This window comes from Hibiscus syriacus, unplaced genomic scaffold, assembly GCF_006381635.1.
Source record: "Hibiscus syriacus cultivar Baekdansim isolate YM2019G1 unplaced genomic scaffold, ASM638163v2 tig00109945_pilon, whole genome shotgun sequence".
In the NCBI taxonomy this organism is placed as follows: Eukaryota; Viridiplantae; Streptophyta; class Magnoliopsida; order Malvales; family Malvaceae; genus Hibiscus; species Hibiscus syriacus.
In genome coordinates, this window is record NW_024062535.1 from 1,519,255 (window position 1) to 1,543,011 (window position 23,757).

At 33.9% G+C, this 23,757-nt stretch overlaps 1 protein-coding gene across 1 annotated transcript; it reads left to right on the top strand.

The window, feature by feature from the left end:
* The first annotated feature begins 4,710 nt into the window (after nucleotides 1–4,710).
* LOC120210933 (multifunctional methyltransferase subunit TRM112 homolog A-like) lies at nucleotides 4,711–5,299 on the top strand. The gene has a single exon (XM_039209573.1). The coding sequence runs from the start codon at nucleotides 4,821–4,823 to the stop codon at nucleotides 5,193–5,195; it is 375 nt and encodes a 124-aa protein (XP_039065504.1). The 5' UTR covers nucleotides 4,711–4,820; the 3' UTR covers nucleotides 5,196–5,299.
* The last annotated feature ends 18,458 nt before the right edge of the window (nucleotides 5,300–23,757 follow it).

Here is a 23,757-nt window from a genome sequence, read left to right on the forward strand (position 1 = left end):
AGATCAAGAAAGAATAGGACTTGATCTGATCAAAGAATTAGAAGAGAAAGTGAAGATTATACAAGATAATCTTAAGATAGATGTTGATTGATATAAGTCTTATTCAACCTTGAAGATGAAAGATATAGAGTATCAAGTAGGTGATATAGTGTTTATTAAAGTATCACATTGGAAGAAAATTCTACGCTTTGGACGAAAAGGAAAGCTAAGTCCGAGATTCATTGGACCTTATGAGATTTTGGAAAGAGCTAGTCTTGTGGCTTATCAGTTAGTTTTACCTCCGAAAATGGATAAGATTCACAATGTTTTTCATGTTTTGATGCTTTGGAAGTATCGATCAGATCCTTCTCATGTTATCATATCGCATGAAATCAATATTCAATCGAATTTGGTTTATTAAGAAGAACTGGTCAAGATTTTAGCATATAGAGTCAAAGAGTTTAGGAACAAGATTATTCCACTTGTTAAGGTTCTTTGGCGTAATCATAAAATTGAGGAAGTTACATGGGAATAAAAAGAAGATATGAAAAAGCAGTTTTCTCACCTTTTTGCAGTAGATATGGATTAAAAATTCAATGATGAATTTTCTTAAAGGGAGGAGAATTGTAATATCCCAAAATTTTTTATAGTGACCAAAATATAAATTTTGAAAGTTTAGTGGCCAAAGTATAAATTTTATAAAAGTTTAAGGATCAAAATATAATTTTAAAAGTTATATTTTTGTCCCTGTAAATGAAATGTTCACCCCAAGAATGATATTTTTGTGGGTTTCAGATTTTTTATCTAGGGTTTGTATAAAATGCTATTAAACGATAAAGTTCGATAAAATATTTGGATAATCGGATCAAATCGGAAGTTTACAAAATTTGAAGGATGATAGTATGATGTTAGTAATATTATTATGATATTTTTAATCAGTATAATTTAACTTTAATCATGGAATTAAGTGGATTTTCCATGTTAAAGTGGGATAGCTAAATTAAAGTGACTACATTTAAATTTTTGGAAAAGTGCAAGGGCAAAGATGGAAATCAATAGATATGATTTTTATATTATTATGATGATTTAATAAAATGATTAAAGCATGGAAAAAGTTAAATATCAAGATTCATTAAGGGTAGAAAGGACTTTGGTACTAAAATTCATTTTACTTAGAATTAATACAAGTGTCTTAGATATTTTGGTAGAATTTTCATGAAATTTTTCTCTTCTTCTTCTTCATAGGCGGGTACTCCTTAGACAAGGTGAGCCTACCTTTCTTTTTCATTTTTGAGCCATTTTATTAGGATTTTGGACTAAGTTGTGAAATAGAAAAATATTCTACATTGAATTTTCTTTCATTTGGTGTTAATATTTCATTGTTTCCTTGCTTGAATTGTTGAATTGATGAATATGGTGGATGAAGGGGAAGTTAGAATTCAATGAAATAAGATTAGATTATGATGTTGGTAGTGTTATGGAATCATATACAAGCATGAAAATGGATTGAAAATCAATAGAAGACATTGGAGAAGCATTTGGCCATTATAAGGGTTATTGAGAAATGGTTGAATTTGATTAGTTTTTTTTTTATGAAAATGATTTGAATTGAACGGAAATGATGTGTAGATGATAAATTCATTCTTAAATTAAATTGGAGATCATTGGAAATAATCTCCCTAATATTCAGTCATAGTGAAGAATTATTTGGAAAATTTTACAAAAGTTTCCTAAGGGCTTATAATGGATATAAGAATGATCATATATGCTTGGAATTTTGTTTTGGAGTAAATTGGAACTTTGTTAAGTTGTTAAGGATTTTTCCGCATGGTTTAAGAAGTTATAGGATTAATATGAAAATGTTGGAAAGTTGTATTATGCTAAAACTTATTGTTAGAATATCTAATCGATTGATTTGGAAAATTGTATAAGTTTAGCCATCAATTCACAAGTCTTGAGAAAGTTGGTGGTGAAATGGAAAGTGTAATGTTGAGGTACTAATTTGAAAGTATTGTGAGAATGGCTGAATATGGTGATAGTTAAGAATTTGAGTGGAATAATAACGAACTATTTTGGATGTTTTGAAATATTGGGATAGGTTTTAAAGAAATGGTTATTGATGGCTAAATGTGAAATGTAGAAAAGTTAAGTGAATTATAGTGATAAATAATTATTAAAGGGACTTGAAAGAGTATTTTGAAGGAAATAAAGTTAGCTCTGATTAAGTGAAAGAAAATTTAGTATCGATTATGCATTAATTTCATCTTAAGAAATTTTATACGAATACAAGTTTATTATGTTAGTTAAAGCATTAATGTATGTTTGAAATTTTATATATTGGATAAACGATGTTCGTGTAGATCGTGATCGAAATCAAGACCAAAGCGGGTTAAAAGAAAAGGACAAAATTCGAGAGTGAAAGCGATAGTATAAGTAAGTCACATTAGTGAGGTATCAGGTGAGTGTAACTAAACTTATTATTAAAGATAATACGAGGAAGGCTTGCGATGAGTCAACATCTATGAATTTGAAAAGAAAATGTTTTAAAATCGTATTTTGAAGGCATGTATTTTATTAATGTTTTATTATACAGTGTATGAATGCTTTGGGTTTGAACTACCTAATACCTAAATTTTTACGAGACTTTGATATTCTATATGGATGTTTGTTATATATGAAATAGCATATGATTTTGATAAAAATTCATTGTATGTGACTTAAGAGTTAGTGGTACAATTGGCATGTCGTAGGTGGAGTGTTAATGATCGATCATACTGAGGTATATTCTTGTATAGTATAGTTACCGTATACATATATGTATTCGGGATTATATGTACATTGTTGATGTGTTCTACAGTATCTTTAATTGTACAAGGCACCTATGCTACAATTACAATGCATTAAATGTGCAATATAATTACATAATTCTGCATATAGTATTGAACACTCAATTATAGACTCGCGTACCTTATATTTTCATGATAATATTGTGGTCAATAATATGAATTGAAATAGAATAGTACATATTACTAGTATACGTAAAGGATTTTAATAATTGTTTCTATTTCATACATGTTTTTATTTTAATAATGTTGTTTTATATACGATGATACTTATTTTGTATGTTATTTATTTTACTTGATTGCATTACTAAGTGAAAACTTAACATGTGATTGTTTCACACGTAGGTGAAGCAAAGTTAACAAAATAAGGAGCCGGGCCTGATATCCCACATTTTGAGGACCAGCTCATACATCGAGAATCAATATGGCATTTTTTTTATGTTTTTATCATTCTTAGTTGGCATGTATATTTATGTGTTTTGATGCTCTAATTCGAATATGTCTAAAGTTGTTTTTGATTAAATTATATATGTTTAGTTTTCAAAAGGAACATTATTAGATATGAATAGTATTTTATTAAATTGTATTTTATTTTCGTATAGATGAATTTAATTTAAGTAGTTTTTAGGCAGTTTTACTTAATATATACTACATTATTAAACTGTTGTTTTTGATTAAATTATATATGTTGAGTTTTGACACCCAAGGGAATCTAACTTGGGCCCCAAGGGTAACCTACAAATGTCTTAACCATTAAGCTAATTCTACGCTTGTTATTGTGATAACACATATGTTATATAACCCGTTCAAGTTTAGACATGAAAAATAATTTCATTTTTTAATGACCATATATATGAAATCTTTAAAAATAATTTAATATTCAAATTATAATCGTAAGAAAAAATATGTAAGATTCAAATTATAAATTTATCTTTTGATTTTAAATTATGCTCGTAAGTTCCTGTATGTTAAATAAATTTTTAATTTGGTTTTAAATATAATTTCATATAGATAATAATTAATAAATAAATATAAAAAAATTAAATTAATTTAAAAATATTAAAATCTTAAATTAATTTTAAATAATATATTATATTTTTAGCAATTTATGTGTTATTATATTTTCAGTTGACTTGGATTTAAGTCTTCACTTGTCTATTTTTATCCATATCATTAACTATAATATATAAAAATATTTTAATTGATTCATAAATATTGTATTTAGCCTATTGGTTAAGGCTTTGTTTGGTTACTAACTGATATTAGGTTCAAATGCAATTAAGTTATTTTATTTTTATTTTTATACCTAAACCTACACGTTATATAACATATGTATTATCTTGATAACAAGTGTAAGAATTGGCTCATCGATTAATTCTAAAATCTAAAAGATTTAATCTATAAATTTAATACATTGCTAGAATAAAAGATTTTAATGTTAATGTTCAAATTAAGGCATTAGACTAATTAAAAACATAATCAGGATCAAATTGCATTAAATGAAAATCCAAGGAAACAAATCATATACAAGTAGTGACTAAAATGAAATAAAACAAAGAGGTTGCCAAAGCCACAAACACGTAACTTTACAAGGACTCAAGTCCTAGTTATACTAATTTTGTTAACTGTCACGTAAACACCTTTTTTAAATATTAACGACATGTGACTATATTAAAATAATTGAAATAGTTCATTGGTCATATTGATACAAATTTGAAAATGATAGTTATTTCAAGACCAAACTCATAATTAGATAGTCATTTATGTAGTTTACCCTTTTTTTTTAAGTACAAAAATCTTGACACCTTTTCACTAAAAAGGACGGTAGGACACATTCGTCCTTTGAACAAGGCAAAACCCACCCTAATACACAAGGAACATACAAAACCCTAACAAACAAGTTTAGTATCAGCAGGCCTTCTGCTTTTATGCTTAATTTAACGGCGAAGCCGAAACAAAGAAAGCGAAAGAAAAACGAAAACAGAGAAAGGGAAAGAGATGAGGTTGCTAACCCACAACATGTTGTCTTCAAACATCAAGGGGGTTACCAATGGCTTCCCTCTTAGGATCGAAGCGGAAAAAGTGGTGGAGAAGCAAGTCGATATCAATCACGATTTCCTCCGCAACATTTTCCCCAAGATCGACTGGAAAGCCCTGTCCGATGCTTCCAGAATCATGGGCTTCGTCGAGCTTCCCGAGGAGAGACCTGATCCATCGGCGCTGGACTCCGACCTTGAGTTCTTGAGAATGTTCCATCACTCCCTCTTGGAGCTTCATCTCGAGGAAGGTGCCCTTGTTTGCCCCGAGACTGGCAGGAAGTTTCCGGTTAGTAAGGGGATCCCTAATATGCTTCTTCATGAGGATGAGGTTTAAGTAAAGGGAGATCTGGTTATTTGAATTATGGTTTTTAGTCATCTTCGTTTGTTGTTTTAATTATATAATATGTTATAAAAGAGATTGAGAAGTGATTAGTGAAACGAGTTTTGAAGCTGTGATCGATGACAGTGTGAGATTCAGAAGTTATCAATCAAGTATCAACATTCAACACTAAAACCGAACATTATTGCTTGTGGTTACTTTAATTATCTGTAATATGTTTATTAATAAAATAAATTATAAATCTCATTGTAGACTCTAATTTTTTCATTTTATTTTATTATTATTATTATATAAATAATTTTATTTACATTTTAAGCCCAAACCCGACCCAGTTACAACCAAACCCAAAGCCCCATTTACAATTGGCCCCATAGAAACCTTAAACCCATTCAGAGTTTCTACTAAGGTTTCATCACCCAACGTCGCTGCGCCTTAAATTAAGGATGAAGCTTCCAGCCGCCTTGCCGACACCCCACTGCCATGACGCCATTCTCGCCGAGGATTCCAGAAGCCAGCAGCCCCCCACGTCGATGCCCCGTGGTGAGTCACCACTATAGTGTAGTGACTCACCGAGAAACCACTCTATGACCGGTTCGAAGGTAGCTCGGTGGTGGCCTATAAATATTGCCATCGAACCTGCAAAGAGAGGGAGAAGAACGAGAGCAACCAACGGCAAGAACAAGCAATCCACAGCTACAAAACCAAAAGAAAAAAAAGAAGACTTACCACTGAGGAAGCTACACCGTCGTCAGAGCCTCCACACACCGCCAAAGAAATCGAAATACTGTGGGTATTTCTGTAGATCTAGGTAATTTCGGGGTTGTTTAAGGGAAAAAGAGGTTGGATTCGTCCTTAGGACGACGGGATCTACATTTTGGGGTAATTTTAAATTTTTCGACCACCGCTCGCGGTAGCTGGCAATGGCGATCGCCACCAGAGTACAGTGGTCGGTGGCTACCGGAATTCCCTCCGGTGAGGGAAGCTAGAGAGAAGCGAGAGAGATTTATAATCTCTCATCTAGGGAGAGAAAGAGAGGAAATAAATGAGAAAAATGGCCCTTAACGGCCGGTCGTTGGGTTTATATACCCCTTCCCAAACGACGCCGTTTTGGGTAGGGGTATATGCATAATTTCATAATGGGTAAACTATACCAGCAACTATTATTGTTTTGAAACTTTGCATTATAGTCACTGAAATCAATTTATGATCATTTTAATTCTGTCTTTCGTTAATATTTATATAATTTATATTTTAATACTATAAGCTTTTAATTCATTTTATTTTGGTCATTTTATTGCAACTTTATTCTATTTTTTATTGTACTTTATCTTTCAATATGTTTAAATTAGTATTTTACTTTAATTATTATTTAATTATTATTTTATTTTAGTCATGCTAATATATATATATATATATATATATATATATATATATATATATATATATATATATATATATATATATATATATATGTGCATATGAAAGATTTGTAAATATTATTTGATAAATTTCACAAATTAATAGTATTTATTTATTTTTTTAATATCAAAGAAAATACAGTTTTAATATAACTAGATGTCTTATTCTGGTATTTTAAAAATAAATAAATATCCTGCTTATAAAAACCATAATATATATATATTGTTTTATTTAAATTATTTCCTTAGGAAAAATTATCATATTTTATTTATTTATTAATATTGAAGAAAGGGGTTGTCTTAAAGCAACTATATGTCATTTTCTAATATTTTTAAATAAATAAATACTCTATTTATAAAAAAAACATTATTTTAAATATATTTTTTAGAATTATTCGATTGAATATGGAATAATAGGATCATAAATTAAATTTATATTTGAATTCGTAAATTCTATTATTAGAGATAATTTATAATCGACAGTGACCAATTTTGGGAGTTGTGGGGTTGCTAATCCTTCCCAAACGTAATCGACCACGAATCCCTTTTTATTATTAGAAAGAACAAATTTTTGGTTAAACACAAACCAATTTATCTTTTAACTGATGTTTTCTTAAAAACTCTTTTAAAATATGATTTTTAGGTATTCGACCTACCTAATCCAAAAGGACGATGGCGACTCCAAAATATTTCTTTAAAAAAGCCATATTTATTCACATTACTTTTTCTGCCAAGTAAAATTTCGTGCCCGGGCGAAAATCTGTTACGACAGCTTGGCGACTCCACTGGGGACATTGGTCAACCTAAGTCGATTATATGTTGTCTCTATAATTAGAAATTGAGAATCCAATTTTATTTAATTTATGATTCTTTTTATTTCATTAAATTATTTTTTATCCTTTATTATTTTTATATCCTTATATATTAATGTTTATATTTTTTAGATATTAATTTTTGCGTGAAAATTTCTTCTCACACACAACACATACATTGCATTAACATAGCTCTATAATTGAGCTCTTTCCTTTTTAAGTGGGAGTGAAAGCGACGTCTTCGTGAGAATTTATTCTCCGTGTTAGACCTAGTTAGTAGCTTTCGGGGTTCATATGCTCTATGTCTTCATGAGAATTTATTCTTTGTGTCAGTCATAGAGAAATGTGTCCCCTCAAATTGAACTCGATCCGCTTTAAGTCTGTAATGGACTAGGACTGAGGGTTTGACAGCCCAAGGGGCATCAACAAAGATAATTCGAGTACCTTTACTCATAGAACTGAAACCTTGCATATAATAAACCCTAGAAATTCACCAGATCTAAGACAGTGATGAAACTTTGTATGTAGTGGTACACAAAGGAGAAATAAGCTCTAGCTTTTAATTTATTTGATTTTATTTTCTTCTAAATAAATGCCTGCGAACTAGTAATAATACGGTTAGGTTAATTTTTCCAAACAAAGTATGGAACTAGAAAGCATGAGGTTGGGATATATTATATACCATGATAGATAGAATCTTTTCTTTCTATTAGTTGGTACTAACCATTTTATTGTTATCTATTTTGTAGATATATTGTAGTTTGCTCTAATTTGTTTATATTGATTTCTTGTGCTTGCATTGCATGATCATGACATAAACAGAAGGTGTTGACTCTTGAGAGTGGACATCAAATTGGAAAGAATTCATAAATGGACAACAAGTTTATGATCAAGCAAACTATGACACAGCTAAGGAAAGACATCCTGAGGGAACTCCGAAGATAGAGGAGAGCTATGCACCCAAAGATTGTATGCCTGTTGAGGAGAAAAAGGAGATATGAGAAATAAGATAACAAATGTCCAAGATGATGGTTAGAATATCTGTTTTGGCCAAAGGAAAAGAGATTCCTGCACAAAAAGAGAGAGAGCTCAATGAAAATCATCCTGCAATCTCAGATATACAAGGGACTTCTGATCCTAACCAATTTGAGAAATTACAGACAGTCATCATTCGTATTCAAAAATTATCTGGAGATACCCAGGAAATGGTGACAACTGTAAAAGTTCCTAGAAATGGGAAGAAATCATGTAAACTGAAATCATCGAGGTTTAGTCTGCTCCCAAAGTCTGAAACTCAGGTTCAATCCAAGACAAAAGGCGGTTCTCATCGAGTCCAATGTCTTTTGGATAATGGACTCTTAGAGTTTAGGATAAATGATCAACCTAGTTTGTTAATTGAAGGTCCTGCTAGATTAATACTCCATAAAACCGTTCCAACCTCCGTATCTGAATTGGTATGACATCAACGCTTATTATGAATATCATGTCGGAGCTCAAGGACATACCATTGAGAATTGTCTTGCCTTCAAACATCGAGTCCAATGTCTTTTGGATCATGGAATCTTAGAGTCTAGGATAAATGATCAACCTAGTTTGTTAACTGAAGGTCATGCTAGATTAATACTAAAAATGGTCAAAGGTAAGAATATCAGTAGGGGTGTCCAGAAGAAAGAAGATTTGCTGATAAACAAGGCTCAAATGCATCATTTAAAGAATGAAAAACAAGAAATTGAACACAGAACTGGAAACCATGAAAGAGGATTTCCAAAAGGTCAGTCAAGCCTTTCAAAATGCTCGCATAGGAAACACCCAGAAGAGTGGATAACAGGGGTCACCAAACTGAAAAAGAACTGCAACATAAATGAAGGATGAGCTAAGAAGTTTTCTCATGATTTACGAGTTGCAGAAGAAAGATGCAATACATCTGTCAGTGATTTGAAAAGATGTCAAGCCAAAAATCAAATGTTGAATAGTTCTATGACCAACATGAAAGCATCATATCAGATCCATCAGCTTGAGATCGATGCTGAATCAAAAGCCACTATGGCCAAGAACACGATATTGAAAAAAATGTTTAGATGGTTATGGGGATCTTGCACGAGAACTTTTTGAACATAAAGATTCTCTCACAAGAAAAAATGAACAACATTGTCTATAATTTTGAGAATTGACACTGAAGATGAAGGAAAAATACAATATCATGAAGGAAGTTGCTGCTCAAGCAAATAATGTGGCTCATAAACTGGTCGATTTAGCCAGTTTCATGAGAGAATTAAAGCAGATTGACAACTTCACACCTGAGTATGAGTGGAAGTTAATTTGGCTTTTAAGGGAAATAGAGAAGTTAGGAGTGAAAGCTATCCCCTACATGTAAAAGTTTTGTTTGATGCACCGAAACTTTTGTGTTCAATGAAATCTGTTTTAAGATGACCACTCTTGAGTAACATCTTTTTCATACATGCATTTGTATCTTTGCATCATCATTTTACATCCACATTTTTGCATTTGCATTTACATTTGCATCTTTGCGTTTTCATTTTGCATTTGTGCTTTTATATTTGCCGTCTTTATTTAAGTATTGTTATATACATTAATTATAAAAAACATGCAAATAATTCATGAAAGGTTTCTGTAACAGTAAAACCAAAATCATTCATTCATATTATTGTATCATCATGATGAAAATAATGGAGCAATCTTATGAAAGACTACAAGATCAATGGTCAAAATAATTGATAGGGTTACCTCAAGATACAAGGAAAAAAGCATCGGATTCAGTACCAGATGTATTAAATCAAATTACTCAGGGGATGGCATCTGATAAAGAAGAGATAACTGCTAAAGAGCAACAGTGCTATCAGATTAATGAATCGATAATGATAATATACCCTGGGGCATCCTACTCGAACCCAAAGAATAACCTCATTAATTATTCACAATATGAGGAGAGATTCAAGAGGGTAGATAAAACAATTAGAAATATGAAAAGTGTTAGTTCCCACCACAAAGAATTAGAAACAAGAGGGCTCAGCTTGGTTCCAGATTTGGTTACTCCCCATGAATTCAAAATGCATGATTTTGAGAAATATAATGGCACCAATTGTCCCCTAATTCATTTGAGAATATTTTGTAGAAAAATGGAAGGATATCTGAATTCTAATAATTTGTTAATTCACTCTTTCCATGATAGCCTCGTTGGGCCAGCAATAATATGGTATAATCATTTGAATTAAGAACAGATCAAGAAATGGGTCGATCTATCTGATGCATTTTTGGGACAATATCGGTATGTTAAAGGTTTAGCTCCAACATGTATGGGTCTTCAAGGAGTAAAAATGGAAGCCAATGAAGGGTTTCAGAAGTATGCCTTAAGTTGGAGAGGAGTTGCAAAACAAGTTCAACCTCCAATATTATAAGAAGAGATATCATATATGTTTCGTGATTCCCTTCCCGCTCATTTCTTTGAGTTAATGTTGGCAAATCCGATGAAGGAATTCGAGAATCTTATGACAAATGGAGAATTAATTGAAAATGTAATCAACGAAGAAAACTCAAAAGTCACATCCAAGAGCCCGACGGTTCAAAGAGCGAAAGCTGATGATGTGAATAAATGTTGCATCCAAAGTCCCCACAATTGCAAAAGAGAAAGAGCAAGTAGTTGTTCGGATCGACCAAAGAAAATCAAACGATCAAGAAAAACTTTGGAAGTGTTCCAAACTTCCATTTCACACTTGTACCCTCATTTAGTTATAGGTCAATACATTACACTAAGATTGGTGAAGGTGTCACCAAAACCTTCCCATTGCTATGAACGAAATAGCTTCTGTAATTTTCACTTGGGGGTAAAGGGGCATTCAACAGGGAGTTGTTGGCTACTGTTAAAAGAAATAGAGACGATTGTTGACATGGGAGTCTTAACACAAGAAATGATAAAGAAATGGAGGGCAATTAAAGATGAAAATCATGGGCCAAGTATATACCCAACATTCAAGGAATGATAAAGCAAGATAAATAAAAAAGTGGAAGTTGTTATCTACCACTGTAGTATCTTTCTATTTTCAGCATCTTGTTTGAACTTGTTTTTTGTTCCTTTCTCTGCTTTGTTGTGATAAATAATTTTTTGTTGCTTTTATGGTTATAAGAATGGAATTAAATTTTAATCTTGAAATTTTTGAATATAAAGCAGATTAAATATTCTTTTTTAAGATTAATAGATCTTTGGAAAGTGATAAAATTATACCTTCCATATCCCATCCAATGTCAATTACTTGACCCTTACCGAAACCAAATCATGACCATACATTTATCTGAGACTCAAAAATAATGCCTCTACCTGGTTTTGAGACACCAAATCCAGATATTTACCTTCTTGGGTAGAGTTGATTGGTTTATAACATTCCACCCTATACACAACTTCAAAAGTCACACATTTGTCCTTCCAAATACAAAACCATCATAAACTAAAAGGCCTCAAAAGAACCAAACTTTCAATTATCTGTGAATCTTGCTGTAAGAAGAGACAAGATGAGGCATCATGGATCAACTTCCCGAAGATAATTTTGAGTAATTGGGGCATACTCAAAGAAGAAGAAGAAGAAAAGATTGATTTAGATAATTATATCATGCATTAATTACATTGTTTTAATGTAAATAAAGTTAATTCTGAATATTCATCTCCCTGAGGAGACCTCCTTTTACAAAGAATTTTGCGTATAAAATGATGAACGACATTCTTTCATTTGTCCCTTCGCAAAATGAGAGAAATATATCCTTTGTTATCCCCATTTGAGCCTGAATTATTTTTCTCTTTTATTTCATTTTCATCTTTGCATCATTCATTCAAAAGAGGTGTTGATCCACCAAAAACATGTTTGTTAAACGTAAATAATCTATATTAATGGACAAAGGGGTTATAATACAAAGAGATTAAAATCTCAAAAGTCCAGCTATTGTCAAAGAATACTCGGGGGCAAAGGTTGCAGGGGCAAGATAGGAAAAATGTTACTGACCCGTAGAGTCCTTTCGAAGACTACGAGAACAAGATGATGAAACCCTAGCTGAGTTGGATGCCATTGATGACGAATTCAAGAAGCAAGCTTCGGATAGTTTTTATCGATGGAGGGCTTCGATGGCACTTTCGTTAGGAATAAGTGCAACAGAGAGTAAAAGATGGATATGCAGTCTTTTGAGACTTTTTTTGGGCAAGCAGCTCGTCACTTGCGCAGTTTAGCATGAGAAGGCGGAACGGTTCGACAGGGCGTTCAACTGATGACAATGGTTGAAGACGAATCAACTTGTCAGGGGCTGTTCGGGATCTATACCATCAAAATGTTTTTGTCTCTTCAAGATGTAACACGTTTGTCCCCAATAAGGATTATTTATAATAACAGACACATTTTTTTGGATCAATGCCTCAAACATTTCATGCATCATGCATTTTTGCATATTATGCATTATTTTTATTTTCTTTTTCGTTTTTTCATTTCATCCAAATTAACTAACAAGAGATGTCTCATCAAAAGGGAACATATATTGGATACATCACCTCAAGCTTTGGACACACACCCCATCCACATAACACCCGCCTGAAAAAGAAGGAGATGGAAGCAAGAATCGAGAAAATCGAGGAGAACATGGCAAAATTACAGAAAGAACTTGAAGATAAGATAAACCAGAGTAGTCTGAGTACTCTGAATACAATCATGAAGAACTAAGAGTCTTTAGTTGATCAGATCGTTACCAAGTTAGTTGGCCTACAACAGACCAGTGCGCCTGGGCATGTTCACCAGAAGGGGTAACTATACCACCTACCCTACAAGTGGTTGTCTCACCTGAAATCTTACCAGAACTTCGAGGGGACTCATCTGCTGCAAAAGTGAAGCCCTCGTCCTCTGTATTTAACCCTGAGAGCAATCCGGGTTATTACCATATATCGAATTCAGACGAAGAGGACAAATCAAAGAAGATGGAGGAGAAAATCAAGCAATTGGAGGACCAAATAAAGGTAGTTAAAGGAGACAATGACTACCCTGGAGTCGATGTCGCGAAGCTCAGTCTAGTCTCGAACTTGGTTCTTTCTCCGAAATTCAAGTCCCCGAAATTCGAGAAGTTTGACGGGAATAGTTTCCCATCCGCTAACATCACCATGTTCTGTCGAAAAATGACAGGATATGGAGGAAATGTCCAACTCATGATCTAATTCTTCTAGGAGAGTCTGTCGGGTTCAGCCATCCGGTGGTACAACCAACTAAGTCGATCAAATATCAAGACCTGGAGGGACCTGGCCAAGTCATTTCTGGAACAATACAAGCATGTCAATGACATAAGGCTAGATCGAGTTATGCTACAAATCATGGAAAAGAAGCATAACGAGAGTTTCAGGCAATACACACAAAAATGGAGGGATTTGGTTGTACAAGTTCTTCCGCCCTTGGATGAGAAAGAAACCCAAAAACTTTTTGTACAGACCCTGAAGACTCCATACCTCAGACACCTGGTTGCGATCACATCAGAAAGCTTTTCAGACTTGGTTATGGCCGGAGAAATGGTCGAGTCGGCTATAAAGCAAGGAAAGATAAAGGATGGGGAAGCCAGTAAGAAACCTCTTATGAGGGAGAGGGACGGAGAAATTAACAACATCAAACACGTCAATAAAGGTGTTACAATCTTCGACCCAAAATCAACTACAGCTGTACCGTCAGGTACTTCTAAACAAGATTTCAGAGAACCTTGGAAAGAAAAAGAACATTTCGACCCTATTCCCATGACCTATAAGGAACTTTACCAGCAACTTCTTGACACCCATGTACTTTCACCATACCTGGTAGAGCCCATGAAGCCCCCATACCCTAAGTGGTATGATGAGAATGCTCATTGTGAATATCATGGCGGTGTCATAGGGACACTATCGAGAACTGTTACGAATTCAAGAAAGTCATACAAAAGATGCGTAAATAGAATTGGATCGACTTCAACAACTTGGGGGCATCCCAGTGAGGGAGATCATTTCATCATTTAAGGCGTTCTGTTTGAATTTGTTTTTTTTTCATTTTTTCTCAAGATTTTGCAAGGACTTTTAAATAAATTTATGTTACTTTAAAGATGTTGAGCAATGAATCACATTTGTAAAATTGCAATTCTTTGAATATCAACTGAATTAAAAAACTCTGTGAATGATTCAGAACTATAGATCTTTGACAAGTTAACATGATCAAAAACTGATAAAACAAGAACTTTACCCCGAAAAACTCGAGCACCATTTACAAGAACCGATATAGCCTTATTCCTTCATAAGGCTTGGTATTTAGATGTGCATAGGTGCGGACAACATGGGGCATCGTTTTCATATGACAATTACTATACTTTTTATTTAAGACATTCAGTGATGATAATGATCTTCACAGATGGAATAGTCGAGTAGGTGAATCTAGTTTAGGTCAGTTGCTTGGAAATTGAACTCTAAAGATGAGATTCTTTGACTTTCAAAAACACCTAGACTATAATTGGTTATTCTCGACAAACTTAAGAAATTGGACCAATATACCCAGATTATAATATATATACAATAAAGCTTAGTTGTCCCTCTAGAGTATTTGGTTAAATGCCCTGGTTTTAGGGATAATATTCAGCTAGCCTGATAAGGTGATTATACTATACAATAAAGCTTGAGCTGTCCCTCTAAGGCAATTAGTTAAACGCCCTAGCTTTATGGATAAGGTTCAGCTAACCTGGTAAAGGTATTTACATATTGAGTTGTCCCTCTAGAGCAATTGGTAAAACGGACTAACTTTATGGATTCAGCTAGCCAGAAATGGTGAATTAATTTAAATAAGGAGTTTTGGTAAAAATGGACTAAGGGAGTTAAGGAACACCTGTTATAGTCAATTTCACACGAGCACTCAAGGATTTCATTTTTAGACCGATATTTCTGCACCGCCTCTATTAGAGGAGCCTACAAAGCTTAAACAAATGATAGACTTCCTGTGCATCGATACACACAAAAATTTCTAGAAATACCCTTGTTGCATCGATACACATTGAATGTGCATCGATGCACATAGCCCAGAATTCATTTTTATGTCCGAAAACCATCAACGTTTCACTCAATTCTTCTATTTTAAGCCCCTATCATGTCATTAAACTCAATTACCATTACTTAAACCAACTTATATCCATATAAACCATCTTTATCTTCCATATCTCATCATGATTCTTAAAATTTAAGAATCTTGCTAAACTTTCAACTTTGTTATTAATCCTTTTTAACTTCATATATCTCTTATTCTTAGTGATGACAAGTCAAATTCCTTCTCAAATTTCACTTATTAACTCTTTTCCAGAAATTCATCTAAAAACTCATTTTCTTTAATCTCTTCTATATCTTTCATCTTGTTGTTTTAGAACAAATTAAGCTTTCCTTAAGCTTAAGTATCATCTAATGATCATAACCCAACCTTAAAATCAATAATTAATCAAAAAACAAAGAAACTCACATTTGAGTCAAGTCTTCACGTATGAAAAAGGAAGAAGAGAAGAGAAGAGAACTCTGAAACCTTTCTCTCTTCCCACGTGGTTCCTTATCATATAAAAAAATCTTTATTGTCAAATGACCCTTTTACCCTTCAATTCATCTAATAATTACTAACAACTTTTATGATTTATTTCCAAATAAATCATTGAACTAATCCATGGTTCTACTCCAATCACCAAATTATGAAACTTTATAATTTGATCACTAACCCGGTATTGAGGATGTTACAATTACTCATAATTTTTTTAAACAACAAGTAGTTATTTAGTTGCCAGTTGCTCAGTACGGACCCTGGTGGTTATGGACGGATTCCAGATCGATAGATCTCTTTTGCACCACCCTCCATTATAGTGTTGATGTTTAAATTTTCCAAAGAATCTTCTAGTGCAGAGGAATAACCACTGTATCTTCTTTAAATTTGTATCCTTCATGTACAAAAATTTCATGGAGAAGGGGGAAAACCATTGGTTTTCATTGAACTTCATCACCAACTAGGCTTTCCCTTCTTCTTTCTTAGCCCTTCTGGATCTTTTTCATTCTCTACTGATCGCTTGGTTGATAACCTAGCCTAAAGTGATCTAGTTTTATAGTAGGGTAGATGGGATCGATTATTCCTTGTAGGTATTTTATGAATCCTTTCCCTGTCTTGGCACCTTTTCCCAGGGTTAGCATGATTTTTATTTTGTGTAGTTCGATAGTCATGACTTAGGGGCCTTGTTTCCTTTTTCCATAAAGGTGACATTGACAAACTCTAATGAGTATAATGAGGATTTAACAACGTCTTCATCTATGATAATGTAAGGGACATTTGTGGATACACTTGCCACAATGTCATGATCACAAGGGCTTATCAATGACAAACTTTATTTTCTGATAGAGTATGGATGGCACCGCTCTGACTTTATGGATCCAGGGCCTACCCAAAAGACAGTTGTATGATGAGATGATGTTCATGACTAGGAATTATATATTGTAAGTGGTCGGCCTAATGGCCAATGGGATTTCAATTTTTTCGAGCACTTCTTTCTTCATTATGTTAAATGCATGCATCAAGTTTTGAAAAGGCCTCATGTACAAGGTATCCACAGGCAACCTCTTAAGAGTTACGAGTTGCATAACATTGAGCATGGAGCCATTGTTAACTAGCACGTTGTGTAAGGCATGCCCCTTACAGTGAGTTGTGATGTGCAACGCCTTATCCTTTCTTTTTTCTCCCGATAAAATTTCATCATCAGAGAAGGACATAAGATTTTCTACCTTGATGTTATTGACCAGACAATCCAACTTGTTGATTGATATATCTTTTGGTATGTTGTTTGGTTTAACACCCTCAATAGTGTCTCCTGATATGACTCGATGCTCACAAGTAGGACTAACATTGAAATACGAGTCAATATCTTCGCTACTTTTCTATAATGCTATATTCGTTATGCTTTAAGAATTTTAGGAATTCCACAACTTCATCATTCTTTATAGGATCATCTCCCTTGAAAGGTTCTATTTTCCTCTGAGGTGGGCTAGGATTTTACGAATAAAACCTCCCACTTATAGTGAAGTGCCCTACTTCGTTAACTACTTCCACCTTGCAACCGTAGTTCCAGGGCACATTCTTACTATCCTTGTAAGTAAAGGGTTTTGGTGATGTAATCATTTCTCTAGTATATACATTTCTGCTATATTTGTTGTGGGAGTGATCACCAAAGGGAGATTAGCACTGTACCCTCTGTTTGATGATTCCCCGGTTATATATAAATCCATTTATATGGCATGTCTTTTTTGGTGATGGTACTGACAATAATTTTCATTTTCATATTCTTCAACATCACCATTTGCTTCCATACCTATACCAATGGGAACTTTACCTCCGATACCATCGTCTTGTCTCATTTTTTGGTTTCTTCAATCATTGCATTGACTTCTGCCTCCCCATGATTTGTAAGATGATTTTAGGCTATGTTGGGTGTATCATTGAAATAGATCCAATTCTCATTTTTTAACCTCTAGATGACCCTCTTAAATGTGAGGTAATTGATAATGGAATACCCCAAGATGCCACCATGGTATTTGTAATGCTTACTCTTATCATACCACTTAGGGTATAGTGGCTTCAGAGGTTTCATGGTGTATGGTGACACTACATGTGTCTTATAGAGTTACTCGAATAACTCCTAGTATGACATGAGGATAAGATTGAATTGATCCATTTCAATTTCTTTCCTTGGCTCTCTTGAATCCTACCTCAAAGGGTTTGATGATGATGTAACGTTTGATTTAGGTTTAGATGTAGTGACACCTTTTCCCAAGCCATAGGTTTTCATGTTATTAACCTCACCCTCCTCCTTCTTCGTAACTAGCCTTTTGTGAAGTTTTCCTCCCTCGAAATTTCCCTAATTTATGGCCATCTCCACCATTTATCCAGCCATTACAATGTCGACAAAGCTCTTAGAAGTGATTGCAACCAAGTATCCAAAGAAAAGAGCATTGATCTTGTGTACAAAGAGCTTACGTGTTTCTTTCTTGTCCAATGGAGGGTGAACTTTCACATATATATTCTTCCATCATTGTACGTATTGTTTGAATCTATGATTGGGATTTTTCTCCATCCCTTGAAGCATAACACAATGGTCTCATCTCATTCACATGTTTGTACTATTCAAGGAATAACTTGGCAAGATCTTTCCAACTACTTATATGAGTAATGTTCAACTAATTTTTCCAACGAATAACTAAGTCGGATAATCTCTCCTAAAAACAGTGAATTTGGAGTTGGTCATTTCCCATATGTCGTGTCATCTTTTGGCAGAACATAGTTATACGAGCTGATAGGCAACTATTATCATCGAATTTCTCGAAGTCCTGAATTTTGAACTTCGATGGTAGTATGAGATCTAGGACCAAGCTTAGATCTAGAGTTTCAACCCCATAGAAATATTCTTCCCCTTTGACAATTTTTATCTAGTTTTCTAACTGTCTTATTTTTGTCCTTTATTTTCTTGGACTTATAGTCTTCGTTAATGTCCGAGATGCGATAATGTTTTGGAACTCTTGGATGACTGCAACTCTTTTCTTTACCTTATACTGAGTTTGTTCCCATCGAAAACGCCACTGAAGTACTCCATCGTAGGGAACTATTTAGAGTTTACTCGCTTTGCTTCTTGTACCCATCCATAATGCCTTCTAACTCATTGATGTTGTAACACCCCAATTTAGGGGCTAAATTTAAGAAATTATAAAGTGGTGGATTTAATTAATATTTAGAAATAAATGGTGGATTAAATTGTAAGATTTTAATGTTGACAGACCGTTTTAAGAAGTGTAGGAAATTCAGTGGCTAAACTTATGATTTGACCATTTTTCTTTAGGAGTTAATATAACCCCCATTTCCCGTGCATTTTCTGCAGAAAATGTTTATATTTCCTCTCCCGGTCACCAACTTTTAACTTTGATCTACTCGCCATCCGACCTTCGATCGACGAGCCGAAACCACCATCGTGTTCGTTGTCGAGCGAGGAACAAAACCCCTCAAACCTTTCGTCGTAAATCGTCACCGTTCGTAGTTAATTTAAGTCGGAAGCATTGTCAGTAATAACTCGATTTTAGTTGGTTTTTCATCGATTCACGACGATCCGGTCATCCTTTTACGACACCTCCCGCACCATCGTACTCCTTGCATCGTTCCGAGTCTGCTGGTGTATCCTTGGTCTCTGTCGACAGCGGCGCGCGAGGAGGTGAAGCGGTCAAAGTTTTCGATTTGTTGAAATCGAGCTCTCCCCCATTCAAAAATTGTGAACCAAGCTTTTTAAGTATCTCGAAATCGCTCAAAATAATTTTTATAATTTTTTCTGGGAATTTAGCACTGTTCACGCACCGCCACTGCGCGTGGGGAAGGAAAAAGTGACCGGTTTGACCGGTTTTGGAACTATTTTGACCGGTAACAACCCGACCTGATCCGACCCGTTGACCGTTGACCGATGTTGACCACTATTGACCAAAACTTTGACTGGCTTTGACCTAGCATTAAACGACCTTTGACTTTGACCGAGTATACCTATCCTGACATTTTTAGATGTTCCAAATCCGATTCCGCTGTCTGTTTTTCAAAATTCAAACCCGAAGACCTCGAAATTGGCGATCAAACCCTTTGAATTTGATTTTGACCGAAAATTCCAAATTTCTGAAAAGTCATATTCTATGCTTTCAATGACCTGAATCCGAATCCGAAGTCCGTTTCGACAAATTCGAACCCGGTAAGTTGTTTTTCACTGATTTTATCACCCGATTCGATCCGTTTATCGTAATTAAGCTCCGTTTTTTATATAATTTATGTTGATATGTATATGAGGAATTATTGGAAGTTGAATTGAAGATCAAAGGCGTTCAAATGGAATTTTTATGGTCGATCAATATTGCACAAAAATCGAGGTAATACTTTACCACCTCTTTATGCTTTATAGAACATGTGAATATTGGTAAATGCATGATTAAGATAATGTTGGTCTCATTTGTGTAGTTAATTAGTTTCTACACTCGATCTGAATACGGTAAAAGGGTTTAGTAATTGATTATGGTTCAGATGATTTTTATAAGAAATCGAGGGATTGTTCGAATTAAATTACAAGTTTTGTGCTTAGTGATAAAGAAATCAACATGGATTTGTAACTTATAGTTTATTTCATCAAAGGTTAAATGTTAAAGGTACTTGGATGGGAAATTATGATAATACTCTGGTAGGGTAAAATTACAAAAATACCCTTAAGTTGTAAGATGTCAAGAATTGTCCCTGGAAGTTGATTAATAACTCTGAAAGGATATATGATAAAACTACATATGTTCTTAAGAAATGCTAGATTTTGCTTACGAAATACGGATAACCGGTTTTTAAACCCTAGAGGGTTTGTGCAAGATATTAGAATTCTATTAATGAATCATTTCAAGATAAGAGAATGTTCGGTAAAAAAATTGATCATAGGATCTCTAAATTATAATTATTTTCGTTAAGAGCTAATATTGAAATTATCTTGTTAAGAAATTACAAAAATACCCTTGAGAGGTAAAATAGTCCTAGTTAAACATGAATTAGAATGTACTTTGAGGATTTGTACTTAACTCGATTAAGTACGAATTTGATTGTTAAGATCTTGACTTAGTGTAGAAAATTCTTGATATTCCGTTGGTAAAAATCTGAGAAGCCACTTGACCCGAAAATATCTGAGTTACGAGTAAATACCTGAAGAACAATTGATCGGGGGTATTCTGCTGTCAGAATTATTTCAAATGACTGAAACAAATGATGAGATTGAATTTAATAGTAAGATCGGACGGAAGGAACTGATTAAAATACACTGAACACCAAAATGACCAAAATACCCTTATGGTCCATACTAAGTAAATGTCTTGGATTAATTAAGGAATCCAAATAAGCATAGGTGTTGGACTACCTTTAAAAGTTATGGAACACAGCTTAAGTGAGCTGATCAACCTTAATGATATGTCAGTACCTGAATGACATAAATATTACTTGAATGCGTGTTTGTCTACTCAAGTTTGGCTCGATGATAATTTTGGAAGTATTCAGCTCAGCTCAACTCTATATCGCATTCAGCACTAAGAATTGGATATTTTTTCGACAAATCAACCACTAAGACCAAATTGAATTGAACGGAAGTACAATATGTATCTGAAATTCAGAAACGTCTGGATTATCTGGAAAGCTTTGAAGTAACCAGGACATACTTGATTGCTAAACGAACTGAGTAACCTCAATGACCGAGGATTAAATAGGTGATTGGATGAGTTTGAGAACACGGTTGAGCTTACATGATGAATTGTCCTTATGGGTCATAAAACATAAATCGAGTATGTATGTATTTCCTGGTATCGTTGAAACGTAGAAATAAAATAAAAACCGTTGGAAGATCTATTCAGCGATGATTATGGGGATGATCTATGGATCTACATTATGGTATTAAAGAGTGAATACACTGGAAGAATAATGAATTGACTTATTGACATGCATCAGTTTGGGAGTTGTGTAACTCGAGTTATTGATAATACGATCGATAGTCATAGATTGTAAATGACTTGAATCTTCGATTCTATATTTTTATCTAAAATCACTTTGGTCATGTTTGAAAACGCAAGTAACGCAGAAGGAAAAGATTCTGAATACCACATTTGGTTCAATTGAGCTGAAATCCTATGAAATCAAAGTATATTCCTGAATACCTCTGATTGTTTGGGTAATGGAATCACTCGCAGTAAATCTGAATTTAGAATTATTATATATAAAGGTTCCTGAACGTTTTCCTGATGCACATGGAAACTTAGTGGAATTATAAAGTATCAATATGAAATGTCTGATTAGATCGATTAGAAATCGATTCTCTTCAATAAGATCTTATTCCTGGAATCCGATCAAATTGCATAAGTTCATGTTATTCATATTGATAACTACAAAATGCATCTAAAAAATATTTGGATTCTCTAGTGTGTTCCTTATATTTTGAAAATTTGTTTTATTGTTTTAACATGTGGTACACTGAAATCTATGGTTACTGTTTTATGGATGCGCACCGACTTAACGGTGATGGCTTATGGATTTGTATCATTGTATAAACTGTATCTTGGAGATACAAATTTGTAAAGTACAACTCTGATCAAGCTGGAAAATTTTTATGGACCTAATGTGACTCTTAGGTAGGCTCTGCGGCCCTGAGATCATTCTCAGGTAGGCCCTGCGGCCCTAAGATGTGTTCTTAGGTAGGCCCTACGACCCCAAAATCTATCTCGGGTAGGCTCTTAGGCCCTAACATGTTTCTTTAGGTTAATTCTTTGTAAGATGGTTTTAAAATTTGAGTTTAAAAAGCTCCACTACAGTATGGTTTATGGGATTTTACTGAATTATCATTTGATTAGTGTACCTATTATGGTTTTATCGTACTGATGGAACACACTAGACATCCTATTCGACCTCATGAAAATGTGATAGTATGAAAGGTTTGTTATGAACTGAGATTCATGGCTTCTACTCGATGAACTACTAATGGAACCTCAGATTTTTCTGCAATTGGTATTCGTTTGATTCAATAAGGAAATTATGGCTTCCCATTTATCTACATGTCATGTAGCATCATCTGGTAGTTCTGTATTACTAAGCTTTCCGAAGCTCACTCTATTACTCACCATTGCAGGTTAAAAGAGTTATACCATGTCATCTATCAAAATCAATAAGGGAGTTCTTCCGGCGTTGTTGCAGAGTATGATACATGTGATTAGGGGGCATGTAATTGTATTTTGTTTTATATATGAGTATGAAAATTTGGTTTATTTCGAATACTAATAACTTTTATTTTGTACTCATAAATAATTTTATGAGTTTACAAGTTTTAAGAAAAGTTTTAAGTTTTTCGTTATTTTTACAGTGGGTCACTCCGGTGGCCCAAAAGTGACACCCCGGATCGGATCTGGTTACCCGCATCGGTCTGTGGGGGTTACAGATGCATTTTGTTCATGGCTCTATTTTCTTTCTCTTACTACTTTTGAAAGAATTTCTCCAAGTCGGTCACCTTGATTTTGAACCTCTTGTTTTGGAACTGACTTTCGAATAGTTGTCTCTAAGAAGTCTTAAATTGATATTTCAGTACGTCTTTGTCACCTTGTTCTTTAGCTTTACTTTTCATGTTGTTTGCTTCATTTTTCCAAAGATCTAATGACATTTTTAGGTTAGCAATCATCTAAGCCTAATCTTTGAACCATTTTCTTAGATCCTCAAGCTCGTCTCAGACATTCTTCTGTTC

What these genes read in the sequence shown, in the direction of transcription:
- LOC120210933 (XM_039209573.1), top strand. Translation starts at nt 4,821, where the DNA reads ATGAGGTTGCTAACCCACAACATGTTGTCTTCAAACATCAAGGGGGTT.